Raw genomic sequence first — 23,025 nt, forward strand, 5'->3', positions numbered from 1 at the left:
GGAACCATAGCACAAAGCACACAGATGGAGGGGACGGCAAAGCAGGCCTGCCACTAACATGACTCCCCCAGGAAGGCAGGCGGAAACACACACATAACAACCACACTAAAACTATCCGCGCTCTGAGACTCATACCTGCTAAATACTCCAGGATGCTTTTACCAGAATTATTACCGCAAATACGGTATTTGGTTGCAGAAGTGTCAGACTAATTTGAGAGAAAACAACAAATGACAATACGTAACTGTCGGTGTGAAGGAAATGACAATGAACTACATACCCAGGATCAGTGATGCCGGTAATCTGACTACTAGTCACCATTTCCAAACCAGTAATCAGATTAAAGTTACTTATCCAAGTTATTGTGCGTTCATATGCTTTCCTCTTGTGTCGCAGGAAGAAGTCTCTAAGTCAAGACTTTGGAGCAAAACCAGTAAGTTGAGGATGAAGTCGGTTGGAAATCTTTGGTTGACTGGACATTTGTTATATATATATAAATATATAGCTTAATATTTAATGCAAAATGATAATAATATATAAAGGCCTAGTTTAATATAGAACACATATATTAGTAGAGGGTCCCTACTCAATCTCTCCGCCAGTTTGGTTGACACACTTAGCCACCGACACCATCATGTCCATTGAAATAAAAACACATGCTGTATATTCGTCCCTGGCAGCAAAATGTCCTCAGGTTTTGTCCTCCCCTGTTGGTTAAGTAAGACGTGTCGGCTGCCAGAGCTCGTCCTGCTGATGACAGCCACTGAAGACGGTATTGAAACAATCAGCAGTGCCCTCTCGGGCAGCCCTGGGGGGCCAGGTCTCCGTCCTAACTGAGGACATAACCTCCGTGACAGCCGGCCACAGCTGGCAGAGAGACAAGAAGGTGTCTGCTCCGGTACGGATGGATTCCTGGGACGACAACTTGTTTAAAATGAACACATCTTATGGAGAACACTTCTTTAATAACACCATCAAATATGTATCAAAAATGATTGTTTTTATTATTATTAGTAGTATCATTAATATTATTATTAAGGAGGTACTGCTTTAATTACACTGAAACCAACACTGCCATTAATTATAACAATTACCACTCTCCAAGGTTATACAGGATAATCACTTACAATGCAATAAATAAATAAATAAAAATGTAGAAGCTAAGCGCCACAAAGGCAGTTTTTTATGTAGGGAACTAACAACAGAGGACAGATATCCAAAAGAAAAAAAAACTAAATTTGACAAACTGGCAACGCCACTCCTTCTGGTTCAATTTCATCCCGGTAGAGACAGAAACCTGGCTTCCCTGATCAGTGCAGTCACCTAATGCAGAGCAGACGTCTCCTGAAGGAAACTGAGAGTGGGATTCTTTGGCTTGTAAACTACTGTCATACTACTAAACTACTAAGCTTGTCATATTACTTGCCAACGACTACGTACTGATGCTCGTTGTCATGTATTCATGGCACTTTCCATTAGTTGGATGAGAACATGGATCTCATCTTGTCATGTCTGTATGATAAACAGCATCACATGTGTAAATGAGTGACTAAACCTACCAAGGAAATTAGGTGTTGATGGATCATGAGCTTAACATTTTAACTGAATAAATAAAGTACCAACTACCGAGCATTGAGCGAGCCCAAATGGAGTCACTAACAGTATATTCTTTTCAAATGGAGTTGAGATGAGGAGAGGAGAGGAGCTAGCTCTGTCCATACACTCGTAAACATTCGGAGTGGGGATTACCCAGGCAGCTAGAGCCATGACCGTCCTCTTGTCACCAACCCAACTGTCAGTTTTATTTGTGGAAGTGGCTTAAAGCTCTTGTTTTTTTTTTTTGTTTGTTTTTTTTTTTTTGTCAGCCCATCTCATTTCTTGTCTCTTAGCTACAAATATCAGTTGTTCACTTTGAGCATCAGCTCAGCCACCGGCTTTATTTCGGCCCCCAAATCTGCCGCGAGTCAGAAACGGTCGCGCAAATAAAATTCCCGTCTGCTTCCATGTCACGCAAAAACGCTTTTCTTTCTAACAGCTAGTAAATGTAACTGTCAGCCTCCCTGTTTATCCATGTTCCTATTTACCAGTTATTCTGCTTGTTTTCTGCCGTCTGTCCCCCCCTGTGCCCATCTGTCTTTCTATCTAATGGCTCACTGTCTGTCCTGTCTACCTCTGTCTGGCTCGCAAGTGCTGCCTCATAAACCGGGATGAAATTTATCCTTGTGCCAAATGAGAGTAACGACACGGGATAGATGAGGCTGGCTAGATGAGACAATGCCGGGGAAGGACAAATAAAAAACCGCCTGCATGTGTGTGCGTGTGTGTGTGTGTGCAAGCACCGTATGTGCATGCATTAAGGCGGCGCTGTCCTGTTCGTTGGCGAGACAATAAATATCCATCACGTGCCCACATAACAAGCCGTCTCCCGATGTTGCCTCAGGTTTAAAGGACGTTGTTTATGTCTGAGAAATGTTGAAATGGCAACAAATGTGAAACAGAAGATGGGTGACCCTCTTCTTCTTTCCAAAAAAACGTATGTGTGTGTGTGTTATGTGTTCCTGGCTCAGCAGGTCTTCAACCCTCCCCGCTGACGATGACCTTCCCTCCGAGCGGGCAGCTCCGTTTCTCCGACTCCACGCCTCCCAACTCTCCCTCTCAGCCTCTAAATCCCTCCATTCCGCCGCCGCCTCGTCTCCTCCAGCCATCCATCCTGCGCTCGTTCCCTCCACCCTTGCCTCTGTCATCCGTTGATCCACCCGTCCCGCTCTCCGTCAGACTGGATGAGGCTCGCAGTCCTTGATCCAGAGCACGGGAAAGGGGGGCTTCATAAATACACCATCCATCACCGTCGGCAGGCCCAGTTAAAACCCCATGACACGCAAGGCACCGACTTGCTGTGCAAGTTTGTGTCTGGCGGCTTCTCTGTGTCACAATTACATGTACACACAACATATATATATGTGCACCAAAACGCATAATGCCAAATATCAGTGAACCGTGACAGAGTTTTCGTTTGCGACGACAAAGAGCTCTGCCTGTCTGCAAACTCACACTTGAGGAACACATAAAAATGAGTATCTGTGTCTCGTGTCTAACCATGCAAGCAGCGCACACGCCCGTCAACCACGGAATGAGTGTATGTGTGTGTGTCGGGGTCGCACGTGTGCGGACTGCAAAGCTGCGTACGGGCACGCATGTGCGAACCCATGTTGTTCACGTGTCTGATTTTTCAATCTGCGCAAACACGGCGACGGTTCACCGCACCCCGCAGCCTCTCACTCTCCCGCGCTCCGCCCTTTCAGCGTGTCCCGGTGTGATGGATGATAGGAGGGGGGGAAATAACTAATTCAACAGTAGATTTACATTGTTCTGGTTGGCGAACACACAACATAAAGGGACGCAAGTGAGAACAAGGTGGGGAAGAAAAAAAAGTCTGCTGTTTGCTGCCGACAAGTGAAGATTACCAGTAGTTACAGCAGATGGGTTTTAATAAATACTCAGAATTTCCGCTATGATCAAACACTTAGATTAAGTTGTATCAGACTGCTCAAAGCTTTATGGATTCATAAAATTTAGTAGGACCTCCCCTTTTTTTAAGCCTAGAATATTTTTTGACCTGAGGCAACAATGTTGTGCTGGACTTACCATCCACTCCAATGATGACTTCTAAAGACAGTTTGTTACATAGTACTTTCAAAATAATAACTGGCAAGGGGTTAAGATGAACAACCGGCTATCACAGGCTAGCTTCAACCAATGAGATCAACAAACCTTATGATATACACCGATCAGGTGTAACATTATGACCGGACCATTATGACAGGAGAAATGAACAATATTGACCATCTTGTGACAATTCAGTGTTCTGCTGGGAAAGCTATGGACCTGGTATTAGTGTGGATGTTACTAAGACATGTAGCACCCACCTAAACCAGACCAGATCCCCACCACCCCCATAGCAATGACACTCCTTGATGGCACCCCATTTTACAAAAACAGAACAAAATGCAGTTAAACTCGGGGTGAAAGAAGAAATCCAATTGTCTCGAAGGCTGCACCGCAATGTATTTGAATGGGATCTTGGCAACAAAGACGCAAGTGAGAGGGAGAGTTGGAGTATGAGCAAACGGCAAAAGATGAACACAAAAAACACAAGGGAGTGTAGGGAGAGGACTCATCCTTTCTCATCCTTTAGAGACACTTCTGAAAAGATATTCCGTTCAGATCCTTTGGCCAGTTTTTCCTTTTTGTTGCTCAGTGGTGTTAGGACATCTTAAGACATCACAGGAAATTAAACTTCATCAAGGCAACAGACAGAACCACCGAGTCTTCCAAGCTGTCGTCTCTCAGTTGCTGTTTCGTGTGTGGAGACAGTTCTGTTTTCCAGTTCTTGAGAGAACCACTTTTGGTACTCAGCGGAGTTTTAAAGAACATCAGTGTGGCGCTAAGAAAAGTGTTTCAGGTGACCAACCCTTTGGACTCGTGTCCAGTGTTAATCTGCCATTCTCCATTTTTTTTTTTTTTTTTTTACTTCATAGAACTACACATTATTTCACTATTGCCCCCTTCTGGGTTTTCAACATCTCCACCGCTCTCCCTTTCTACCCCCCTCTCTCTCAGTGTACCAGTGCACCAGAGGCTCTGCAGGAGACCTCTATACCACAGCACAGTGGAAATGTCACCCATAACACTCGCCTCAGGACGCCAATCAATTCACACTCCTCCCCAGCGAGCGCATTTGTGTGCGCGCCCGTGTGTCAGAGAAAAGAAAACAAAGTACAGAGGGACACGTCCGTGCGGGTAAAGAGTACGAAACAATTATTGACGGTGTGACAAAAATCCCTCACATCTCCAGCAGAATATGAAATCAGATTTCGCCGGCGCACGTTTTGTGATTTTTTGCCCGGTGACGTGTGAGCGTCTGAGCGCTAATGAATCTGTCCATCCGAGAGGATTACGGGGTTGTCTACTCAATATGAGGACTACAGGTGTTCGCGGAGCGATTCATGATTACACATGAAAACAATAAGTGTGTGAGTGTGACGAGTGGTGAACAGGCCTCGGTTAGGCGTGAAGACAGAAACAGATGGAGTGGGTTGTGGACAAATAACACACATGAGCCTGTAAGAGTGTGGGAGGAAGCTCACGTCTGAGCACGCATATGTAGTGTTGTTTGTTTCTGCATGTGCTGTGGAACCATGCGTGGACTGAGCGGAGGTCATGTTAACGTCCTGGTGTACATTTACTTGCATATGTGTGGGCGTGCATGTTGGCGGGGAGGGGGGGGGGGTCGGAGCACAGGGGCGCAGGTGTCCCTGGAAACGGCATCTATTTCGTTGGTATGTGGGCCGCGCGTGTGAACGTGTGTACGGGGTGTGTGACAGGGAGGGTGATGACAAATGACAACAAAATGAAGAAGGCAGGGGGATGGAAAGCCAAGCTGGCAAAGGCTGGCAAGGCAGGCACACTGTGGCGCCAGGGGGGCGGGCACTCTGTCCTCGCGGCGGGCCCCTCAGCCGAGCTGTGAATACAGAGACAACAGCCGGCGCTCGCTCACACACGTACACACACACACGCACACACACACACACACACACACACAGGGTAGCGTCAAACAGTGAGGGATGGCATCACAGCTCATCACATGCAAACAGACAATGTAAACGTTCACATCTCCACAGAGAAATCATGTTCATGTAGATAATGAAGCCATTCAGATCATTTAAAGGACTAATAGGTGATTTAGAGTTTGGCGTCAATTTGACACCGTAGCCACGGCGACGGCGCAGAACGTGCGCTGTATGCGTGTTTCCACTCCTTCAGTATTTCCAGCTGCTCCTTCATCTCTGCAGAAAGGTTAGAGCAGCTTAAACGAGCCTTTAGCTTTAGCCTTGAAAATGTTCTGCTGCTCCCAAGAGGCTTAAATTGCTCCACTGACTAGAAGGTTGATGTCACGTGACAGCATATGAGGTCATGTGTGTTATGAAAGGCCTTTCGAGGGTGGACACAAAGATTCAAACTATCCACAGTGTGACTACAGGACGCCGTGGGATGTTAAAGAAATCGGGCTAAAAGCACAATCGGCTACACGGGCAACTGGCGGAACGGATCTCAACAGCTCCTTTTTGCGATCCGAGGCAGTTTTCACACCATCGTACCGTCATTCATTCAGTTCTCACATGCCCTGTAACCTCGCGCCGTGTGACTTCAACGTGTCGACAATCCAGAAAGATTTAACGCGCGAGTACGCGGAGCCGCCTGAATCGGCTTCAGGACGCCTTTTCTTTAAACCCACTCACCTTTGACTTAACGAGCCGCGATACATTCTTCGGCATTAATTTTTCATTTCGCTCGCGTGACTACGCCGAGACCTGTAATGCTAAAAAATAATGATGCCTTTAATGGCATTCCTGTCGAGTCGCACTCTCTGATAATCGCACGTGCGCGGCGCCGCGCCCCGCCGCCTTTTGAGCGGTTTCGACAGAATAAGGAGGTTTCGCCGGGGTTAAGTGGGGGCATGCAGATCTATACACTGATCCCACATCAATTTTGAGCAGATGGAAAGTTATTAGTGGAGGTTGAATGGGGATGGAAAGTGGAGATTGTGGGACAGCAGGGCTATTGTTGCCTTCTCATCTACAATGTAATGTGTATATATATACATATATATATATAAATTTCATATTTTCAATATCATTTTCAGAAGAGGAGGGAGGGATGCACACTTATGTAGCACACATGGGATCTGTGCATATTTACTGTATTAGCAAATTTTTTTTTAGTTCTCTCTTCCCGGGAGCTGAAGAAAAAGAAGTCGTCTTGTGCACCAGCATCTCTCTGCTGTCACTGTGCGACAAAAGGAATTAGACAAAACCAGACCTAAATTTATCTTCAAGCTAAGACACAGCTTGTCCTCATCGAGCCTCATATCAGCAAAGTGGTTCACCCACACACACACAACAGTCCCTGAACTCTCTCTCAGCTCTGTAATATATTTTTTTTATTATTATCGTCATACCGTGCACAATATATATTCAGTTTATGCTTTAGCTTATGAAGTTCAAGAATTAATTCAACTTATTTTCAGATACAAATACGGATTCCCATCATATAGCAATTTATAAAAGAAAAGGAAAGAGAAAACATGCAGGAGCTAAGTGTAAAGTAACACGCTTCCCACAACACAAGTCAAATAAATTGCTCCCCTGGAAGAGGAACAACTGTGCTGCACTTATCGGCTTCACCGTTAATCTTCTCTCATTGATGCGTTTGGATTTATATTCTATCGCTTCTCCACTATATCATTTGTATTTGCTGCTGGAAGAAAATTTCCCTGCAGGGATATTTAAATCTCTTGCTACGGTTCATATTTTAGGTGTTTACCATATGATCACCTGAAATAGAACTACAGTGAGTGATGTTCTGTGCAACTTCGAAAAGAGTCTAAAACGCAGGAGGAAACGGCAAAATGTGGAATGGAAATAACAACCGCCTGTCTCACTGGTGTCTTTCTTTATTCCTTACCAACATCACAGCTGTCACTTACTTGTATCCAAGAGTTTCTATTACGGGGGATTAACTGCAGGTTGGATTCAGCTCGGCGGTCACGTGTGAGCCAGAGAGGGATGAGGCTGTCAGGTCGGGCAAGTTAGCAACCTGATTAAGCTGGATGCCAACCTTTTCTAACTTTGATGCATTCGTGTTGGCCGTATTTAATTCATGAGGCCGGTGCGGAAGACTGAAAGTTGTAAGAGGAGGGAGAGTGCGTGCAGAGTGCGCGCTGTAATCTGCGGGTTTATTACGGATTCTGCATACGACCGAAGTTCTCACCTCGTTCTATGTTTAGCCTTTAACCCCACCCCCCAAACCCCCCCTGAGCCTGACTTGCATCCCTTCTTACTTTCTTCTCGAATTGTCCCATCTCATTCGGGTTTACATTACCGCTCTCACGGCTGCCTCTCCGCACCGCCATTGTGAGTTTGTCTGAAATCATCCGCAGCTTTTACAACTCATATTTTATGCATTCAGCTCTTATGCAGAACGAATAACAAACAGCGCAACCGGGAGAATTCTGTGACAGCTCTTTCTATTTTTTTTCCTTCCCTTTTTTGCAGCGCTGTGTATTCCCCTTCCCATTTTTCTATCCTCCTCCTCCTCCTCCTCAACATTCCCCACCACATTTTCATCTCCTTCCATACCCGCAGCAGCACGGCTCTGTTTCCCCCCCATTCCTTCCTCCCTTTCTTCCTCCCCGGTCCTCCCTAGGTGAAAGAAGGCAGGGGAAGGATGAATAGTGAGTGCTTGGCCTTCCTCCAGCTCACATTTTCAATATCCAAGGGACATTTTAATGGTCCTCCAGCGAGCGGGCGCGCAACACACGCACATGGAGGCTGGCGCGTCTACGTGGGAATGTCCATTCGCGCTTAATGTTCGCCGGTGTATTTTCCGCATTCTGCCCGCTTGTTGTGCGGCCGGTCAGCAAAGTAAATACATCAAGAGAACGCATTTGTGTTTCTCCCGGGGGAACGTGAATTATTTAAAGTGAAAGCAGTGGAGAGAGAAGGCTAATAGCAGCAGCAGGTGACGTGGCTGGAAAGGAGGAGTATGGTGGACGGCGGGGAGGGGAGCAGATGGGCAAGGGTGGCACCTAGCCAAGGAGGGCTAAAGAAGGGGTAATACGGATAAAGTGAAATAAAATAGGAGTCAATTGCTGGAGAAGGGAGCCGGTAAGGGGGGACGCAGAGGTTCTTAAGCACAAATCACCGAAAGGAAGGGAATAAAAGTCCAAGAAGAAAATACGACGAGGAAAAAAAGAGTTAGGGAGGGCTGATGAGGACATGACGAGAAGTGACAACAGACAGAGGGGAAGACGAGAGCAACAGAGGGAGCGACTTCAGAAACATATGATTGGGTGCCGGAGCCAAATTTTAAGCGCACACACACACGCGTGCTCCATCCCTCTTTCTCTCTCGCCCTCACACATGCACGTCAGATAAATCTCCAAGCTTCTCCAGCAGATTTCAGCCTGTTAACCTGCCTCACCCCATCTCACCCTGCCACATGGTCCCGACAGGGGGGGAGGACGAGGGAGAGTTGGAGAGACAAAAGCAACATGTGAGGAGGGAAATACTGAAGAGGAGGGAGAGATAAACACCAAGAAAAGGAAAAAAAAAGAAAAATAAGGAGGTGGACGACGTGACAAAACGAGCAAACGTGCCGCGGGAGAAAGTCGCGGAGCGGCCGGCGAGATCGGCGGGATAGAAATTAAGTACGCACTTATTTGGCTGCACGGGGAGTACATTAGGGGTAAATGGGTGAGGGAAATTGAGGCGCGAGTGGAGGAAAGGGGAGGAGAGGGAAGGCGTGCGGTAAATTACAGAGGGAAGGAGAGCGGTGGGAAGGAATAGCGGGGTGGTGAGTGTGCTGGAGCCGGATTGTGGAGCAGCAAACAACAGAGATAATAAAAGAATCCGCTGAAGGCATGCACCACACTCCGTAATTACATGGAAAGAGCAGCCTTTCCTTAATTAGAACAGGATGGAGCTCATGAGTGAGACAGAAACACACACAGATACACATGAAATGCAGCATTTGTGAGGTGAAATATTATATAATTACCCCCCAAACCTCCACCCCCTCCCTAGTCTGTTCCTGCTGGTGGCATTTCATAATGAGATTGAGGAACATGTGCGCGCTCATCACTGTGAGTACATGCAATGTGTGCACGCAGAATATCAAAATATCCGTGTGTCCTACTGACAAAGACGTAAGGAGGAGGTTCTACACAACGCCTAGGTGTTTATTTTGTTTGTTTGTTTGTTTTTTATCACACCTTACATGAGGAAGCTGAGTGGGGACATACACATCAGGCTTAACATCATGACCTAATATTGTGCAGGTCTCCCTTGTGCCTCCAAAACAGCCTCAATGGAGAACGGACACAGATCTTCTGAGGGAGTCCTGTGGTGTCGGGGCAACAGAATCTTGTTAGCAGAGTCCTTCGGGTCCTAGTGAATATAGAGAGCCAGCCGTTCTTCATGTTTTCATTTTAGTTGTTTCTAAACCGCTTTTGTGTGTGTGTGTGTGTGTGTCTGTGTCAGGCTGCATCCTGCTGGGGGTGGCTGCTGAACATCAAGGAGTGCCATTGCTATGGGGTGGGGGGTGTCTGGTCTGGTCTAGGTGGGTGGTACTTGTCCAAGTGACATCCGCACTAATGCCGGATCCAAAATTGTCAGAGCAGAACAATTGTCGAATTGTCACAAGACGGAGTTATTCACTTCTGCTGTCATAATGTTGTGGCTGATCAGTATGTGATTATTCCTTCACATTTTTACTCCTCTTTGAAATCACCTCTGTGTTTTAGATACTAGATTTTAGTCGAGAAACTGAGGTTTAAATGAACAAGACTGGAAGAAAATAAAGTTTTTAACACTAAATATTAAACATAAGCCTAATCATTAATGCCGACCTCTTTGTAAATACAATTTATGAATGATACCTGCGCGTACAGCCGAAGGAATCCAGTGTCGCTTGGGTGTGGTGTGACCGTTAACATTGGATGCGGTGAAAATCCTCCTCTCCTCCCCTGCACGACACTATCGGCTTACACCACTATCAGCGGCCACTCACTGGCTACTCAATAATATTGACCTGCACTGAGACACTTAGTGCATTTGCGCTCACTCAGTTAAACAATTACACCCAGGAGTAAATAAGACATTGTTACAGAACCTGCACGAACCATCTGCAAACACACGGAGAGATGAGCTAAACATTACGGTTGCGTTGTGATTGCATGCTTTGCGCTGATTATAGCATATTAAACAGCACCCAGTCGAGCATATCCTATGCACATAAATGTGATTGCATGCACATAAAAAAAAAAAAAAAATGAAACACACACTTCTTTAATCTCCCCAACCACGTCTCTAACCTGGCACGTATAGAAAGTCTTTCTCCCCACAAACAGAATGAAATCAAATGCCACTGCATGCGTGTGTGTGTTGCACATTTGCAGATGCCACAGTGCGCAACTGACTATGTGCGTCCTTAATATACGTGTGTATGAGCAGTCCCAGCCCAATTCCTCAGTTTAGTGGAGCATTACGCCTGATCAATAGCTCTGGTGCAGTGGGAGATGTCGAGGCTTCAGCTGCATATTCATACTGGAGTGAGGAATGAGGCGCTACGTTCCCTGTCAGCCAGTAGACCACCACACGTGCTAAACTGCAGCCAGGGAAGGAACAGCGCGACATGTCTCTCTTTCGCTCTCCCCGGGCTTCCCGTCGCAGTCCGTGCCATCACTGGGCTCCGCTGTCCTTGTCTACTTGCTCTTTTGGCAGCATGCCCGTCCCGTCCCATTCCACTCCTTCTTTTCCTTTAAAATGCTAATTTTTTTTCCCTAAGTCTCCTGTCACTGCTCGCTCTCTTTATCTCCGCTCCGTTGTCCGACTCGGTTCTTAGCGCATCTCTTCTGAGTTCCTCTCTTGTTTTGTGCATTCGTCCTTGGCTCAGCTATCATTGTCAAAAAAAAAAAAAAAAAAAAAAAAAAACATCGCTGGCAGTTACAAAAAGCAGGTCAAGCAGCACATACTTAGTTTGCGCAGAGACCAACTGCCAATATCACTGAACAGTTGTCATCTCCGACTGTCGAGCGCTGGCCGTAGGAGCGGATCTTCTGCAGCACAGCCAAAGTTCTGCATGACTTAGAATCAGCACTTCTACCAAACTAGTTTAATTTGTTGTTTTTTTCTGATTTTCGTTCATCTAAATAGCTGAGCGTGCTCTTCGGAAGACGATAAGATGTCTGAAAAGTTGGCTTCTAACTGCCGAGTTTTTTTTATGGTATCGCTACTCATTTACTTAAGGGGTGGACACGCAGGAAGAGACTCGGAACAATGTGGCAACAAGAGACCAGAACAAGTACAAGGACACTCAGAGAGCTGGGGTGATGACCAGTTGGAGCGACTGATGCGAATGATTGAGTCAAACATTTACCATGAGGAAACGTCGTCCATGACTTGGGTTTTTACCACCTTTCAACACGCTGAACGTGAGCTCGGATCCTGCTGGGGATGACTGCTACCATCTAAGTAACACCCACACAATGTCATACTGTTATGTCTGATCAGTGTACGCTTATTCAGGCACAAGTAGAGGGACTACTTGTCCAAGTCGTCACATTTGAGCCTACCCTTGCAGACAAGTAAACGATGCTTAAGGAGGGCGAGTAACACATGGCGTTAGTCAGTAAAATACCTTTAACAACTCAAGTTGCAAGTAATGCTGGGAACAATTCCTGGCACCAGGAACAGGCAGATATTTGTTATCCGCATATCGCTAGCTACACCAAAAGCCCGACATAAGTCACTGCCCCCATAGCTGACAGGTCTCCAGATTGCCTCTATAAAAGCTGCTCTTCTAACTCGCTCTCTTCCTCCGCTTGTCTTTCCTCTCCTTTTCTTCTGAAATGTAATTACAGTATTGACAGGAGGCTCAACTGGAACAATAGTTCCTTGTTTCCGTAAAGGACTTCAGTATTTAGATTTACTGGCTCGACAGACCAACGTCAGACCGCCGCGACGAGTTCCGCAGTCCCGCTGAATTACCGTCCCATTACTGAGCACGCAGCGACTCCAGCACCCACGCTGCATTGCACAATGATACAAGATGGGGTGTGAAAGCTAGCAGCAACAGTCAGGCCGTCGGACTGCTGCTGTCGCATGAGCAATTGTGACAAAGGATTCTAATACCGTCCATCTCGGTTCGCGTCAGAGTGCACCTCGCACCACCCACCGGCTTCATAATGACAATGCCGCGTGTAGGTGTGAATGTGCGAGTCCACGACAGTCAGGCTACGTGCAAGAAGAAGAATGCGTTGCTAAACGCAACGGGACAAGGCCGTCTGAAGAAATGGTGCATTAGTCACCGGATTCACGCCTCGCACGTCGATACGTGTCGACAACTCTCGGACATATGCACGAAACAAGGTAACGTCACTGAAAAATCAAGGTCCTGCACATCGATACCACTGTCAGCGCACAACAAAGGACATAAAGGGGTTTTTTTGTACTTCTATTGTGTGTCTTTTAAAAAATGGACCCCTCCGCCTTGTTCTCATTGTCTCGACACTAGTTAACACTGGTTTCTTCCTCATTTCTCCTTTTTTTCTCACATTCCTACTATTCCTCCTCAATTTTACATCACTTCTCCCTCGTCTACATTGTTTGGTTCATTCCCGAAAGCGGTATTTCTTTAAAAGGGAACCACATCCAAACATCAAAGTCTGTTTTTATTTTGTCTCTAACTGTCAGGCAGAAAAACAACTCAAGGTTTGAAATCGAATTACAGTGTGGATGCTACGTTTAAAAAAAATAAATGTCTGATGGGATAATTACGACCAATTTCATCTGGTTTGGAAGTTATTAGTTATTCGTCTCATTTTTCATTCTTGTAAATCGAAGTCGGACGGTGTTGTGAAAAAATACTCGCAATTGTAAACATTTCAGGAAAATCCAATTGCCGGGGCTCATAAATGCATTTGAATTGTTCCCACTTACTGCTGCCACATACTTAGTCATGGCAGAAATGAGTCACCGTTTTATATTGTTCCAGAAATGTCTGAGGGATATCATCAGCACTAACTGTCATCCTACTTACTCCTTGTTCTTTCTTTTCTCCTTCCTCACACAACCCCTTCTCTTGTTTGCCTTTGTTCCCTTTCTGCATTCTGTCCTTGTCAATCTATTCCCGCGTCCCACTGTCTGTTTATCAGTTCCCTACCTTCACAGCTGCTGTGTCCCTCCTCGTAGCCGGCGCTGCAGCTGCACTTCCCGATGGGCACCAGCCACTCGCCTTCAGCGCTGCAATGCATCCTGGGGGGGCTGTCTGTGTCAATTTCAGAGTTGTTGACGCAGGTGCCGCGCACCTCCACCAGCGTGGCGAACGCCGCCTCGGCCACCGTGTCGGGGAACACCGCCAGGTTCTGGACGGTCGCCAGGCAGCGTTTGTAGTAGACCCGCACAGCCACCAGAGCCACGCAGGCGCCGACGTCCTGGAAGGCCAGGTGGAAGCCTCTGCGATTGAGGTGGCCGATCTCGCGCACCTCCGTGTTCAGCTTCATCTTCCTCTCGCCGAGGTCGCCCTGCGTGAAGCTCTCGTCGGCGGCGATGGTGTCTATCTTGGTGTAGCGGTCCTCTCGGGTCACGCCGCCGAGGTCCCGGTCCGACTCGACGTACAGGAGGTTGAAGGTCTCCTTGCAGGTGCCTGCCACGCCGGGGATGCTGTTGCAGTCGCGCAGCGTGAACTGGAGCTCCACGAAAATGCGCTGCCCGCCTCGGCGCGCCACCCAGCCGGTCTGGAGCCAGTTGTTCTGCTGCGTGGGCTCCATCACGTTACACACCTGGTACGTCCGGATGGGCTTGTACTTCTCATCTACGCCGCTTATCTCCTCCCACTGTAAAGATGAAAATTGAAGGTAGGGAGAGATGGATGGAAGGACACAAAAGGTAAATGCATAGGTTTAATGAAAAGATCTTAAGAGTCTAATGACATGATCTGATGAGTGTGTGTGACAAAATTACTGGTTCCTAATATTTAAACAGGTTAAGAAATTACTATATCCTGAGTCATCACATGAGTATGTGGTGGTTCAGAAACTACAGGTCAGACCCTGAGTCACTTTTTCAGTCACCATTTCATCTCAATCACCATTGGCACTTAAATTTGGCGTTTGACGGAAGTGTTGCTAAATATTGCTTCCCACACACTGCAGGTTCAGGAAATGGCTCAAGTACAAAAGACACAGCAGGATTACAATAAGGACTTTCATGCTGGGCCTTTTACACGAGATCAGCATTGAAAATGTTTGATTTTATTTTGAATATAGCGTAAAATATTGATTTGATTGAGACCTCTATTTGAATGAGATGTGAAGAGTGAGTTAGGAATTGATCTTAACATACTGATACATTATTAAATGTGTTTTGGTCTTGATAGAGTCTCCATTGATTGGAATAATTGACGGCTGTGGGTGGATGTGGTGCCAAAGGTTGTTGAAAGGTAAATGGATGATTAACACGGACTTTAAAGCAACCGTTTCTTTCCATTCAGATGGAAGGAAATGGTTCAAACATTCCTCTCTGACTCATGCTTCCATGATCTTCCCCTGTATAAAGCATTACAATAAAACCCAAATAAATGTGGTTTTGAGTGCGACAAATTTCATAAAGACGTGCCAATTATTGGTCCATTAGAATATTAAGACGTGTAAAACTGAATCTCAAATACATTGTGCACTTTAATGGAACGTGAAATATTTGTTCAAGTTGTCCAACAGACTGTAATTCCATGTTCCTTTCCGGATAAGCTTGAAGGAACTGAAAGTGAACTGAGCAACAAATATGAACATCTCTCCATTTCTCATACATGCGCAATGCTAAGCAGCCAGTGAATATGGATCATCTGTGATGGTGATGTGATAAATTGCACTACGGTCAAGGTGACTACATAAAAATGTCGGCGTGTTCTCTGTCGGTTCTACTGGGGCATGTAGGTGAGTCACACAATCCATTAATCTTAGCTCTGCATGTGGTCCAGCCACCCGCTCAAGCTGACAATGATTCAAGAAACTCGACACAGAGCAATACTTACGTGTACACTGTGATGTATATGTTAGAACATGCACAATTCCCAGCATGTGCTATTTATAAAATCTCAGGTGTGTTTGTGTGTGTGCGTGGAAAGGGCAGCTACCAGGTGGGTAGTGTGTGTGTGACAAACTGCTAAGGCAGTGTGGGATTCTCTAAAAAGGGCTCCTGCATTTGTCTTGTAGTCATAACTTAGCACAAAGGTTTTTACAAGCCAAATCGATCGACGCAGAAGGGGACCATTTATCTGTGGCAGCATATCTGTGTGGCTGCTTCGGACACGGCGGCATCCTAGCCAGGATTAGCTTCATTGATTAATGATAATGATGAGCTTTGGACTCGGAAAAAAGGTGAACGCGAGGTGTGAAAAGACTAAGCAACCAGCTGCGGCGTTGTGAAGCAACAAGAACAGTTACAGATAAACAAAGACAACCGTGATGAAAAATTCAAGCACGCACACTTACTCCATTGGGGGGATATGACGTCCAACCCAGCTCTGCCTGAGTCTCCTTAGAATTCAGCAGCACAACTGCAGGAAAAGGGAAGAAAAAAAAAACAGGCAAAGGTTAGAGGTCCATTTGAGAGGAATTTTATTCTCTTGATTGTATCTGATCAGTATAAACAGGTGGACCATCAGTGTGCCTCAACTGCATGATAAATAAGCCACATAAAGACTAGCTAATAAATAAAGAGAGGTATCAAATATAGAAGTCTACTACTGTAAGTACAATATGACATAATGATAAGGGGAAGCCATTATCGCTGAAGAAGGCTTGTGAAAGTCTGGTGGGAAGCCTTTGATAAGTACATTAATACTATCAGTTGAGAACTTAAGCTGGACAAAAGCTTTTTAACATGCTCAGCACTAAAAACACACTTGAGGACACAAACAAAGTATGACCACAGAGCTTTTAACAACAAGCCCAGTCACAAAGAGAGAGAAGTTAGATTTTAAAGCAGCAGCAGCAGATGAAACGGATCGCTTTAAAATCAGACATCTGTGGGATTTCTTTTTCAGCACCACGGACAGAGAAAGGGAAACGCAAGGGCCGCATCTTGTTTCAGCACCACGGACAGAGAAAGGGAAACGCAAGGGCCGCATCTCGTTTCAGCCCCACGGACAGAGAAAGGGAAACGCAAGGGCCGCATCTTGTTTCAGCACCACGGACAGCTACAGAAGAAATAACGGTCGTTATTGCTCAGTGGATTCCTCCTGAGAAAGCTCAGTGGATTCCTCCTGAGTTTAAATAAGATGCTTAAATATAGCACAGCAAGGTAAGGTTTCATAAAAAAAAAAAAGTCCAGTTGATGTGGGCTCACCACAGTCCCAGCGGCAGAATATAACCATATGTACTGCATTATACTTTGAGTTTGTACATGTTGTTTTGTATTAAAACATTGCACTTTTTACTCCACTGTGTAGAAACTGCACTTTTCATAATTGAAGCACATTCTGTTGCCAATATCAAAACTAGTATTTTGACTTACTTATTTAAGTCTATTGATTGCCCCGAATTTATAATTTAGACTAGAAAGAGAGAGTCCAACTTCCTGTGTCAGATCCCTATTAGATAGTCAATAGATAAAGTGATATGATGTAAGAATGCGAGACTTGGCATTGTGTTAGTGATGAAACTTTCATACTTTTTTTAGTAGCTGCACTTCCTAGCGCCAGGCTTTTCTTTGGAGTAATTGTGAATAATTATTCAGTCTACTGAAAGAAAATGATCTGAATCAATTTTTTTCCATCAAGCAAATCACAGATTCTCTGCTTTCAGGTTCTAGATGTAAGGGTTTGAGGCTTTTGTTTGTCACGGACCGTAAGCTAATTATCTTTGTGTTTTAAATTGTAGGCCGAAAACACTTTTAATGAGTCACGAAAGGATAGATTTTAATGAGCATTTCCCTCCACCCTGAAAAAAAAAGTAACTGATGAAGAAAAAAGACAATAATTTGGTTACTCATGTACAGAATATTAATATTTTCCCCAACATATCTATGATTACATAGAGCATCAAGGGAACCGGACACGTTAGCGCCCTGTTTAAATCCAAGCTGACAAAGAACTCAAGCAGCCAGGGTTGACTAGTCCGGATGCCTTTGAGCAGTTGTTGTCTGCATTGTATGCAGCAGGCGTACACAAAAGCCATCACCTGGGCGTTTATCTTTATCTATAATGTAGTACCAACATCTGCAGTGACATATGGCAGGCTGCATTATCGCCTCATTTTTAAAGCAGTTTTGCTGATATTAAACTTACTCATGCTTTTAAAAAGACGCCCCACGCGGACCCCACATCACCACACGTACACACAGAGCCTCAAACTCTCTGGAAGTGTTCACAACATCTATGAAACCACCTGGGGTCCTACAACCAAAGAAGACTTCTTTTATTACTTGCGCAATGCTTTTTAAATTTTTTTTTTTTTTTTATCATCCTTGTGATTGAACTCGTGTTTGTTCTTTCAACTTTCACACACTCGTCCAGCTTGTGAGTGCCATTGAAACTGACTTGAGCGGCAGAGTGCTGCTCTGAAGGCGGGCTCCTTGAAAAGAAACTATTTCGCCTTATCGCACGCAACCGTGGCCCACTCGAATATCTCCACCGCACATCTCCTACCCGCTGCTGCATGACAAATATTTGGCCTTATCAAAATTAACAACGGATCCCGTGCACGGGCGCCCTGGTGAGTGCCGAGTAGAAACCTACACAGTCTGAGTTGTGCTGTATAAGACGTGGTGACTCACAATGTGATCTCACTGACTCATCCCCTGACAAGGACAAATGTGTGCTGATGTGCCAAAAGAGACGGTGCATGTATTTTTTTTTATCGTTTTCTACCAGTGTGGAGTAGCAAGTGTCAGAATAAACATGTCAGTGGAACAGTTGAACAAAGATTACCTCAGACAACTCTTTTTTCCCCCCCCGTTTTCAAGGCCATGACTAAAATATAATGCAACGTGATGCAATGCAATGCGCCCCCTCAGTAAGAGGACAATAAGAGTGACGAGTGGTTTTTGTTCTTCTTTTTTTTTTTTTTGGTCGAAGCGGGTGCAGGGAAGCCTCGATGGACCTCGGGAGATCCTTTGCTAAACACTTAACTTCATTGTTTTTGGGTTAAAACCGCCGGGCGCCCAAAGCACGGCTCTGTAGTCAGCTGATAACGTGGAGGCATTTGGAGAAGATTAGAGCGAGAGAGGGCAAGAGGGTAGGAGAGGCGCAGAGGATGTCTGAAGCAGAAGAAGAGGATAAAGAAAGAGAGCCAACGGGGAGTTTGACCAAAAAAAAAAATAGAAAAAGGGAAGAGAGACACGCAGATGAAGAGCAAATACATGAATACACCGTGTAATACACAGAGGGATCAGTGTGCCTTAGTGAGCAGTCAGTCAGTCAGAGAGAGACTCGGGAGGACAAAGTTGGCACGATGATCACACGCTGAATACATAAGTCCTGTAATCACAGCCTAGTTAGACTAATGGGCCTTCAGGGGCAGTAGGAAGAGGGATACAGACATGAAAAAAAAAAAAGTTTGAGAAAGAACATGTCACAAAGAAAAACACTCACCCTCTGCTACCCATGGTTCTGACTTAATAGCCATGACACATTAGCTATCCTAAACAATCATTTCAAAAGGCTGCTTCATAAATAATTGCCCTTCATTATAGGGACAAAGCGGATCTGTGGGACGGTTTTGCTGGGGTCTTTTTGTCATTTTGGCCGTAGCCCTATTTAGAACACGCCAACCGAGGCCGACTATCGTCAGCAGCGCCATCCGCGCTTCGGTCACGTTACGCTGACGGTGGTGACGTGTCGGCGATAATAACATCTTGTGTTTTGACTTTAAACAAAAATGAGCAGACGCAAGAGATTTCATTGGGATTAGTTTGAAAAAAAGGGAGTTTTCACAAAAACGGAGCGTGATCAGTAACACGACAAGAGAAGGAAACTTCCTGAGTAACGGAGCGAAGGCGACCTTGATGCTGGAGTACAAATCGTTAACTTTCAGTTTAACATATTTTCCACAGCGTTTAAATGTGAGGCCTGCAGACGGTGGGACACCAAAGAGTTACCCATGCACTGTAAGCGGAAAACATTTTTTCTTTCACATTTTCGCAGTAGATGACTTGATCTTCACTTCGTGTGCGTGCCTCGGCATGTGCGAGGATGCAGGAGGAGGAGGCTTTGAAGGATTTGGTTCTCTTTGTTTTTGTTTCTTCATTAAAAGTGCATCTCAAGTGTAAACCTCTCTTTTCACCGCCGTGACCGGCCTCACCCACTCTTTCATCTTTCTTTGGCTTGTGCGATGAATTAATTGAGTTGTTCAGCCTTGCTGGAACGCAAGGATGAGTCCTGTTGGACAAAAAATGGGAGCACTAAGAAAGGAGACAGCTGTAGCAGAGACGCAGCACTCAGATCGAGTATTCGAAAGAAAGAGGTGAGTTTTTTTTTTTTCCTTGGGTGCACCAACAGCACTCAAGAAGAGGCAAACACTAAAATCTGGTCTTTGTCAAGTATTTAGCGCTTAGACTATTATGTCCTCTTAGAGGCAAACAACTCTGACACACAGGCCAGCTCCAAGGACTTCCGAGGTTACGAGTTTGCAGTCTTTCTGATAGACATAAGTGTGTGCAACTATTACACTGAAAGAAAAAGCACGTTACAATGTGAAAGAAGAGGAAGAAAACAAGAACATTTGAAGGTTTACATGTGGACTTTTTTCTCATTCCGATCGAAGCTTTCAGGTCAGCTCTTCACATGTGAGGGGACGTGTGACATGTGCAGATCAATCATCATGTGACTGATCAAAGATGGAGGTCTCTTGTCTAATCAGCAGGAGTTGCTATTATTTTATTATTATCAGTCTTTCCCAGCTTCAATGAATTTGTGATGGACCTTTTTAAACAGTCAATATTTCTACATCTGGTCTGCGGCTCGAGCGTCACAGCGCATTTACGTCAAGGCAGAGCACGCGCAGACAGAACGGAGCGTGACTTCATTCAGATTCACCATTCACATGACCTTAGATCGGTGAACCCAGCTACTGAGGCAGTAATATAAACTCTCACCAGCCACTATGAACCTCAGCAGAAAGAGCGGGTAAGGAGGCTTAGTGGGTGGAAAGAGCTCGAACAGGGCGATACAGACTAGCGCCTAATCGAAATCAACGAACGGGCAGCAGCAAAGGACGACTGTGGAGTCACTTTCACTTGCGTGAAAGGAAATAACTCTTCATACCAGAAAGTGGAAGTGGTCTGTATTGATTGGCTGGGGGGCTAGGACACACACAGTTAATCAAACGCTCTTACAAGCTGATCTCTCCTAAATCATACAGATTTTTTTTCCCTGTATTTGAATGTTCAGATTACACAGGAAGAGGCTCCCGTGTTCGTCCTCTTCACTTTCATCTCTTCCACTTTCTTCTCTGGTTCCCTGAGCTGGAGAGCCAATGACACTGAGCCAGGTCAAGACACACACAGCTGACAGGGTTTCTACTAGTGGCAACATCGCAGGACATAAAGAAAACCGTGATCAGAGACCGAATGTCAAATCTTGTGCTTGTACCTAAAAAAGGAATACACAGCGAAAAACATAAAATATAAAACATACAGGTGCCGTATGTTTACTTGTACCGGAGCACTTTTGAAATTGTATTCGCTGATCTCCAGAGAGCCAGTCACTTAACGAAATATGAAAGCAGAAGCACCCCGGAGGGCTGTCGGGATTTACAGCGCTGCTCGAGGACACTCGGAGCAGGGTGGCAACGCAGGACTCGCGGGCGACTCCCAGCACTTCATTTGAAAAATGATCTTCCCGTTTGCTTCGATACCCCGCTGCTCAAAAACACGAGAGGTACGATAATGTATAGTTCAGCGGAAAACAATGCAGTGACACTGCTGTGGACCAGATTTAAAAAAAAAAAAAAAAAAAGATAAATGGACGGGGATATGGAGTGTCACATAAAAATATAAACAGGCGTATAAAAGATAAATGCTGTGTATAAGCAGACACATAGACCACCTCGAGAGACAAATGGTGTCAGGAACACACAGACAGAACAGCCAGGCAGAAGGACCGTAATAGCTGAGCACATTAACTTCAACTGGGGCTCTCCTTTTAACAGTGTCATTAAACGTTCAACTTCAGTAAAGTGACACACTGTAAAGACATTCAGCTGCTCGCTCTCTACGGCTCCCCATGCAATTACCTGCATGATGCACGACCTCGGTGTCACTGGTAAAACACTCACAGTGTAGTGTATGGTTTCTACACACCATGTTCAAATGAGCAATAAACAACTGCGAACGTGGAAATCGAATGTAGTGCAAGTTTATTTTGGTCATGTCCAGGAAACATGTAACGTCACCTGATGTTTACTCGATGGGCGACAGAACCGCTCCTCCAACGTGAAGTTAAAGCAAGTAGAGCTCCCCCTGGTGACTGGCTGCAGTATAGGTCATAGGTCACATCATTTTTTTCCAGGGATGGTTTCTGTCAAATTTAGTTAACATAATGTTGATGCACGTTTAGAAATTATTTCAATAAGTTTAATTTTAGTGCTGCACAGACTCTGGCTCCAAAGTCGCAGGACGGTGCTGCCCACATCCCCAGAAAAATATCATCAGTTTGACCAATGCAAGGAGCGGGGACACATTGTCCGCATTTATACAGTCTACAGTTTACTCCAATGCCGGTTAAACACGCACATGGATTTGTTCCAGCTAGATACGATTAAATCAAGCGCTTACATGGTTATTAGGAGCGAATATTTTCTCATTTAATGGCTCATCAAAGGTTTGTACTACAATTTTCAGTGTGAAAACTCCTTCTCATTCATTTTTTTTTTAAGTCTTATTATTCCGATTACTAGCAGCGTACCAGCGTACATAAAATTTTCAAACATACTGAAAACTTAACAAGTGCAGTGTGAAAGATAACTCAAATAACGTACTCATCGCTGCATTTTTCACAACTCAATCTCTGGCCTGCACGAAGCATAAATTAAGCATTAAGCATAAATAAATGAAATAATACAAAACACTGAAGGATGGGTGTCCTCAGAACATCACATCTCTTTCCCACTTCATCTTCCTAACACCAAAATTCTCAGTTATTCCTGCCTGCTTTTTTTTTTCTTCCCCCTTCTTCCTACCTCATTTGCAGCACCAGTCTTGAATCTGAATGACCACCTGTTAAGACAAATAGCTTCGGGGGGGAATAAAGCGAGTGTGTGTATATGTGCGTGTTTGTGTGCGCTTGAGGGAATCAAAGAAAAGAGTCATTGAGTGAGTCAGAGACGCAGCAAAGACTTTCGCTGGGGAGGGAGGGGAGGGGGGCGGGGTGAAGAAGGAAAGAAGGGAAAAGCGAAGATTGAGGACC

At 45.2% G+C, this 23,025-nt stretch overlaps 1 protein-coding gene across 2 annotated transcripts in view; it reads right to left on the reverse strand.

The window, feature by feature from the left end:
- LOC125019888 (ephrin type-A receptor 7-like) overlaps positions 1-23,025 on the reverse strand; it is a 134,620-nt gene that overhangs the window by 83,493 nt on the left and 28,102 nt on the right. Inside the window, exons 2-3 of one of the 2 annotated variants that reach the window (XM_047604923.1) lie at positions 16,106-16,176; positions 13,783-14,455 (exon numbers count right to left, since the gene is read on the reverse strand). In XM_047604923.1, coding sequence (XP_047460879.1) covers positions 13,783-14,455; positions 16,106-16,176 — 744 coding nt within the window. The remainder of the gene's footprint in view (positions 1-13,782; positions 14,456-16,105; positions 16,177-23,025) is intronic. The other variant, XM_047604924.1, reaches the window with a different exon arrangement.

This window comes from Mugil cephalus, chromosome 14, assembly GCF_022458985.1.
Source record: "Mugil cephalus isolate CIBA_MC_2020 chromosome 14, CIBA_Mcephalus_1.1, whole genome shotgun sequence".
Lineage (NCBI taxonomy): Eukaryota > Metazoa > Chordata > Actinopteri > Mugiliformes > Mugilidae > Mugil > Mugil cephalus.